This window comes from Kryptolebias marmoratus, linkage group LG16 (genome assembly GCF_001649575.2).
Source record: "Kryptolebias marmoratus isolate JLee-2015 linkage group LG16, ASM164957v2, whole genome shotgun sequence".
NCBI lineage: Eukaryota > Metazoa > Chordata > Actinopteri > Cyprinodontiformes > Rivulidae > Kryptolebias > Kryptolebias marmoratus.
The window spans coordinates 26,703,619-26,711,058 of NC_051445.1; the positions used below are offsets into that span (position 1 = coordinate 26,703,619).

At 41.4% G+C, this 7,440-nt stretch overlaps 1 protein-coding gene across 1 annotated transcript in view; it reads left to right on the plus strand.

Moving 5' to 3' along the window:
• Window positions 1–4,747: 4,747 nt before the first annotated feature.
• The window catches only part of LOC108251294 (histone-lysine N-methyltransferase 2C), a gene marked incomplete at its 3' end in the record, with an annotated part of 27,594 nt that continues 24,901 nt past the window's right edge, over window positions 4,748–7,440 (plus strand). Inside the window, 7 exon segments of the mRNA XM_037980334.1 lie at window positions 4,748–4,872; window positions 4,953–5,079; window positions 5,473–5,623; window positions 5,705–5,876; window positions 6,218–6,332; window positions 6,406–6,569; window positions 6,724–7,439. Coding sequence (XP_037836262.1) covers window positions 4,748–4,872; window positions 4,953–5,079; window positions 5,473–5,623; window positions 5,705–5,876; window positions 6,218–6,332; window positions 6,406–6,569; window positions 6,724–7,439 — 1,570 coding nt within the window.

Consider the following 7,440-nt stretch of genomic DNA (forward strand, 5'->3'; position numbering starts at 1 on the left):
TAAATTAGGTTGACTACAAAAGTTAACAAGCAATACGCCAATGTCCCCTGTTGGTGAGGGTCTTGAATGGTGAATGTTTTTAGTTTCTGAGATGACTGTTTTTCTGGACTGGAATTGAACAGGACATGCAAATAAACTTTAATAATTTTGGTGTAGGATATTCAAGTGGGTAGGAGTTAAACTCTGTATAGGAACTGAGGTAGCTTCAGTGAAGAGGGGCATATTTAGAAATATCTTTCAGGATGGGCTAATCTATGAGAAGCATGACTTTCCAAAATGTTTGTGTTTTGGGGAAGTTACTCTCAACCCTCCCTCGCTAAAGATGATCTTGGTAAACTAATGGACGAGTCAGTAGATAAAAAAAACAACGCCTGTAACATAGTTAATTTTCAATAATTGATCAAATATAAAAAATAATTATGTTACTGGCATCTTTCAGGGTTCAATTGACCACATGAGCTAAAATCGGTAAAATATGTTGCTTGTTTTTCAAGTTATCCAGCTCACAAGGTTTACATATATATAGTGATGGTCATCTTTAATTTTAACATGGTAATCCAATTTTCGATAGCAACCTTACTTATGCATGCAGGCACACACAAAAATTGAAGTTGCTACCTCACTTATTTTTCAAGTTATCTAGCTCACAAGATGAATCTGGATGTCCGGACAGACAAAGGGTATTTCCAAGTCCCCTCTTTGTGTTCCAAACAGGGCAATCAGTTGTCAAGGTACATCACAAGAATATTTCCAGTGAGTTTCATTAAAATCAATCTAGTGGTTATTGAGAGGTTTAGCTAACAAACAAACAAACAAGACCCAACAGTTAAGGCCAAAGCTTTAACCTTCCAGTGGCCTTTGGGTCAAACTGACCTGACATTACAAGGGCTTTTTTTTTTATCTCTCTCTATCATTCTTTCTTGTGAGGGCTTCAGAAAGATGTTGCACAATGTGAAGTGCTTGAAGTATGTGTTATGAATTACTCTCAGCTACTTCCACACCAAATTTTAGGTAATTATCTGTAAAATTGTCTATGTTATAAGCAGTTTTGTGTTTTCTAAGACCAGGTGGTTGTGGTGGCCATCTTGAATTGGGTTAACTGCAACAAAAAAAAAAATCTGTTGTAGATGTACATCTAATGATTACTTTCTAAAAGTTTCATTGAATTTTTTGTGCTGATTTATGAGTTAGTAAAATAACATAGTTGACTCCAAAAGTTAGTACTGGTGAAGCTGGCTGAATTATATCCATTTTTGTGTTTTGAAAGGTCATTTGGTTGTGAAAGACATCTTGAATATGACTGACTCCAAAACAAATTCACTTGTAGATGTTCTTTCAATGATTTCAAGAAGTTTAATTAAAATCCATCCAGTGTTTTATAAAATATTTTGCTAACACCACAAAAAATCACACACAAAGGCAAACACATGCTAGACAATAAAAAGATAAGTTGGCAAACGAACAAGCCAAAAACAACAACAGAAGGAGGATGCTTAATAAATAAATAAATAAGGCAAGCTACACATAGCATATTTTCACATGCACTGTAAGACAATTATGTAAAATTTCACAGTAAAAATAAATATTTTCTTTATATTCAGAAAATTTTAATATTAATATTACTCTAATAATTTACAAATATCAGTATAAAATCAAAATCCTATTTGGGCTTTTTGCACCATGAGTCATTTAAATCCATTAAAAGACTTTTTGAGCGCACTGTGTTTGTGTTTTGTCTAATTTGTGTTTGAGTGCTTGGTCCATTAAGATCTATGAAGCTTAAGTGCCAGATGTTACTTCCAAAGGCATGTTACTATGTATTAACAATGGCAGAAAAATGTCAGCACTGACCCAAGTACAGCTTACATAACAGGGTGTGTGTGGTGTTTGGAGGGAAGGGAAAACAAACTGTGAGCAAAACTGCAGAAGCTTGATGGGTGAGGTAAATGAATGTTAAATTTACCAAAAAGGACAACAAGAATTACAAACATAAAATTCAAAATTTGACCTCACGTCTGTCTTTGTATGAGAGTGCACCAAATTTTTGTTCCTTGTCCCTCAAATAGAGATGTTTTGAGTTTTGTTTTTTTTATTATTCTTGGAAGTCACTGCAAAACATATTTCTTTCTTTCAATATAGAAGAAACTATTTGTCTTAAAACTGAGCTACTATGAAACAAGTCCTAGGTCAAAAAAACAACAGGTGGAATAAATTACATACAAAGGTAGAGAATCAACAACCATGAAGTTATTTTCAAAGATAAAGACAATGCTTTTAAAAATACTACAATAGACTATATGCTTTAAAAGAACAAGAAGGAGCTAAAGAAGCTAATGTACGACTGAATAAATTGTTATCTACTGTACTGAATCAACAAAATGAAGACTTGACAAAAAAAAAAATCAGCCCGGGAACTAAAAGAAGCAGTAAAAAGTTAAAACTTAACAAATCACCAGGAACATATGGGTTTAATGCTGAATAGTAGAGGATCTACTTTAAAGACATTTCTCCTATTCTTTTCAGAGCATTTACCTAGGTTTTCAATGAGGGACAGATCCCACCCTCCTGGAAGGAGAATAATTACTGTTATCCCAAAAGAGGGTAAAGACAAACTGGACTGTTCAAATTATCATCCAATCTGTTTACTAAATCAGGACTATAAGGCTTTTACTTACATATTAGCCAAAAGATTGAAACATATCCTCCCACATATAATAAATCTAGACCAGACAGTATTCATTAAGGAAAGACGGACCAGAGACAATATTAGGTGAAGGTGGAGGTTTATCTGTCTGCCAGTTAACAGGTGACGGGCCAACGAGTGCACTGTCTGCCAAGTTTTGCTCCAGGACAGTGGAGCTTGTACACGGTTTCTATGGGTTTCTTTAACAAGAAAATTCCTTCCTGGCTCATCATCACTTCCAGCCGGATCATACAACAGCTGACTGATAAGGAACAGACCCAGTCGTTGCAGGCTTACGGTGTATGTATGTTTTCTCTCCCTGATTTTATTTGTTTACATTCACATTTTTTACTCAGTAATGGATGGGATTTCAAATGTAACTAAAAAACAATACTTGAAATAAAACATGCTCACATAAAGGTACAGATTTAAAGGTGACCTAATGTGATAGATCTTTGGGCTATACAAAACATGTTCATTACATATAATACACAAAATCATTCTCACATATTGAGATTTTACCTGATCAGTTCTGCCTGTTTTGAGCTCATTTTAGAATGAGTAGTTTTAGGGCCACTATTATGCAAATAAGCTGCTGTTGACCTCACCACCCTGCCCCCCAACTGAGTGTCCCATCTCAAAACATAAAAACTCTGAAGGATTAAACGCTGTGGATCTGATACACATTTATTATAAAATAATAAGAAAATATAAATTTATACTTTTGAATAAAAATAAAATATTATAATAAATATTATATTTATTAATTCACAAATAAATAAATGATTAAATAAATAAATTTAAAAAGGCCAGGATCAGCCCGGCCAGCAGCAGCAGGGTCAGTTTAGTCAGACGCCTCCTCCTCCTCCATCAGCGGGTCTAGACGGCCACCTGGTAAAGATCAGTTTTATTTTTTTCTTACCAACTTTTCTGCTCTTTTATTAACATAGTTCTAATGTTAGTTTAGACAAACCTGCCGTGACTTCAACAGAGAGTTGTTTATGAGACAGGTGATCTGTTCAAACTACAACTTTCTTTGGCAATATCGTGGGGACATTACCATCAAAAATAAAATGAAGCCACGCAGCTCTGTTCTCTGTGACTTGGAGAACATGCATGTTCTACAGGTCCTTCTCTAGAAATTAGCATATTGTTATAAAGTTCATTATTTTCCATAATGTACTGATAAAAATTAAACTGTCATATATTTTAGATTCATTGCACACCAACTGAAATATTTCAGGTCTTTTATTGTTTTAATACTGATGATTTTGGCACACAGCTCATGAAAACCCAAAATTCCTATCTCAAAAAATGAGCATATTTCATCTGACCAATAAAAGAAAAGTGTTAATACCAAAAAAGTCAACCTTCAAATAATTATGTTCAGTTATGCACTCAATACTTGGTCGGGAATCCTTTTGCAGAAATGACTGATTCAGTGCGGTGTGGCATGGAGGCAATCAGCCTGTGGCACTGCTGAGGTGTTATGGAGGCCCAGAATGCTTCGATAGCGGCCTTAAGCTCATCCAGAGTGTTGGGTCTTGCATCTCTCAACTTTCTCTTCACAATATCCCACAGATTCTCTATGGGGTTCAGGTCAGGAGAGTTGGCAGGCCAATTGAGCACAGTAATACCATTGTCAGTAAACCATTTACCAGTGGTTTTGGCACTGTGAGCAGGTGCCAGATCGTGCTGAAAAATTAAACCTTCATCTCCATAAAGCTTTTAAGCAGATGGAAGCATGAAGTGCTCCAAAATCTCCTGATAGGTAGCTGCATTGACCCTGCACTTGATAAAACACAGTGGACCAATACCAGCAGCTGACATGGCACCCCAGACCATCACTGACTGTGGGTACTTGACACTGGACTTCTGGCATTTTGGCATTTCCTTCTCCCCAGTCTTCCTCCAGACTCTGGCACCATGATTTCCGAATAACATGCAAAATTTGCTTTCATCCGAAAAAAGTACTTTGGACCACTGAGCAACAGTTCAGTGCTGCTTCTCTGTAGCCCAGGTCAGGCGCTTCTGCCGCTGTTTCTGGTTCAAAAGTGGTTTGACATGGGGAATGCGGCACCTGTAACCCATTTCCTGCACACGCCTGTGCACTGTGGCTCAGTCCACTGCTTCCGCAGGTCCCCCAAGGTCTGGAATCGGCCCTTCTCCACAATCTTCCTCAGGGTCCTGTCACCTCTTCTCGTTGTGCAGCGTTTTCTGCCACACTTTTTCCTTCCCACAGACTTCCCACTGAGGTGCCTTGATACAGCACTCTGGGAACAGCCNGTCAGTGCTGCGCTCACCTGCAGTGCGCCTCCTGGTCGGACGGCGTCCGTCAGGGCGAGGGCCAGTCGCTGCTCTATGTGGACAAAGCCATCGATTCAGGAAGCACTCAGGTGAGTTTCTGACACACGAGACGGTGGAAATCTGCTGCCTGAGCATCAGAGGTTTACTGATCCAACTACAGGCTTCAGTTAGCAGGTTAAAGGTCAAAGGTCATGGCAGCTGAAAACCTCTTGTCTACAAACAACATGGCAGCCTGACTTAGGTGTGTAAAGTGTTCTGGAACAAAGGACAGATGTTTACCCAGAATGCACTGCAGCAAACGGCTCATCTCAGCTGTCAGCACGGCGGTGGGGGACTGATGGTTTGGGCTTGTTCTGTAGCCACAGGATCCAAGGGTTTTTTGTTTCTCTCACATGAATATTTTAGCTTAATTATCAGATGACTTGTTTATTATAGACCTTTTACATCCTGTCTAAGCCCCGCCCTCTCTTACACCTGTGCAGGTGTGTGCGTTCTGCCAGCGGCTTGGTGCATCGCTGCGTTGCCAGGAGACAGACTGTAGGCGGCGCTACCACTTCCCCTGTGCTGCTGCAGCTGGCGCTCACCAGGACTGGAGCCAGAGACTCACGCTGTGCACGAGACACGCCCACACAGGTACAGGTGTTTGTAGCCACGCCCTGCTGTGATGTCATCATGAACAGCATGTGGACTAGATTTTGTTTCTTGTTTGTGCAGACTCATTGCAGTGTGTGTCGTGTTCAGAAGGGGCTAGTCCTGGTGGCCTGCTGATGTGCTGTTGCTGTGGTAACGGTTACCATGGCAGCTGCCTGGACCCCCCTCTAAGCCCCTCCCCTCTGCGTAGGGCAGGGTGGCAGTGTCCTGAGTGTCGGGTGTGTCGCAGCTGCAGGTAACACACAGTTTCTGTTGTTTTGGCCCGGTGGGGGTCACAGGTCCTCCTTCTGCCTACTTCCTGTTTGTCAGTACAAACATTTGTAGCCTTTTTCTTTTTAGGCAGCTCTTTAATGGAGTCAGGTGAATGCATGACTGTAGTTTCCTCTTTGCAGTCTTTTCAAAATAAAATTTGATGGCAGAAACAGACACTGGTGTTTAAAAAGATGAATTTAAATGTAGCAGTAATTAATGTTCACTGCTCATCCCTGTAGGCAGCACCTGACGTGACGTACCGCAGTCTGGTCCCAGTGTTTGTTGGAGCCTACAGAACTGAACCGGGATCTGTTTGTGTTTCAGGTTACGAGGAGACGAAGCGTTGCTGCTGGTGTGTGAGCGCTGTGATAAAGCTTACCACACACACTGCCTCACACCTCCGGTGGATCACACACTGAGCCCTGGCTGGATTTGCAAGGTGAGACACGCCACTACACAAACACAACAGGTGTGTGTCTGTTATGAACTCATGAACCTTCTCTGTTCTCCAGAACTGCAGAGTCTGTCGCCGCTGTGGTGTGACGTCATCAGGCCAGTGGGCCAATCACCCGTCTCTGTGTGAGTCATGTGACTCAGCCCTGCCCTGCCTTCTGTGTGGTCACGCCCCCGACCTTTCTAAACCACAGGAGCTTCTGATGTGCACCTGCTGCTACAGGTACACGGGGTTCATCCATCTAGGCCCGTTTAGGTCTTTGTTGTTGAGCAGACACTCATGGTTTAAAAGTCATAATATATGTTTTTAATTGGTTGTCTTCCTGTCTGCACACAAACACAATAAAAACCTGAAAACTTTGTGTTTTCTGTTATAGGTCAGTCCATGCAGAATGCTTAGACCGGGTCGGAGAAGTCAGGACGGGATCTGAAGGTTACTTCTGCTCCTCCTGCAGGCCTCAGGAGGCAGAACTTAACTCCCTACTCATCTATCACATCTCAGTACCACCCACTAACATTTCACCGTCACAAGTTCCAACTCACACTGAGGCTTCACACATCAGTGCTTCTGCTCACAGTCCAGTCCAGAGTCAGACAGATCCTTCAGAGCTTCACAGTCCTAAACCCTCTCCTGCAGAACATCAAAGAAGTCCCCAATGTGAAGAGAAGCAGTACAGCCCTGGACCATCAGTTGAAGACCTCCAAATCAGTCCTAGACAATCTACCACTGTCCTGAATGTCAGCCCTACACTCCTGCTGAAAGGCTTGGAAAGTAGTTCTGCACCATCTTCTCTAGAGCTTCAAAGAAGTCCAGCACCGTCTTCAAAAGACAGTAATCAGTGTTGCTCACTGTCTCCTAATGAGACCTATCAAAGACCTGCACATTCTACAGAGGAGCAGCATCAAAGTCCTGCTCCTTCTACAGAGGAGCAGCATCAAAGTTCTTCTCCTTCTACAGAGGAGCAGCATCAAAGTTCTGCTCCTTCTACAGAGGAGCAGCATCAAAGTTCTGCTCCTTCTACAGAGGAGCAGCATCAACGTCCTGCTCCTTCTACAGAGGAGCAGCATCAACGTCCTGCTCCTTCTACAGAGGA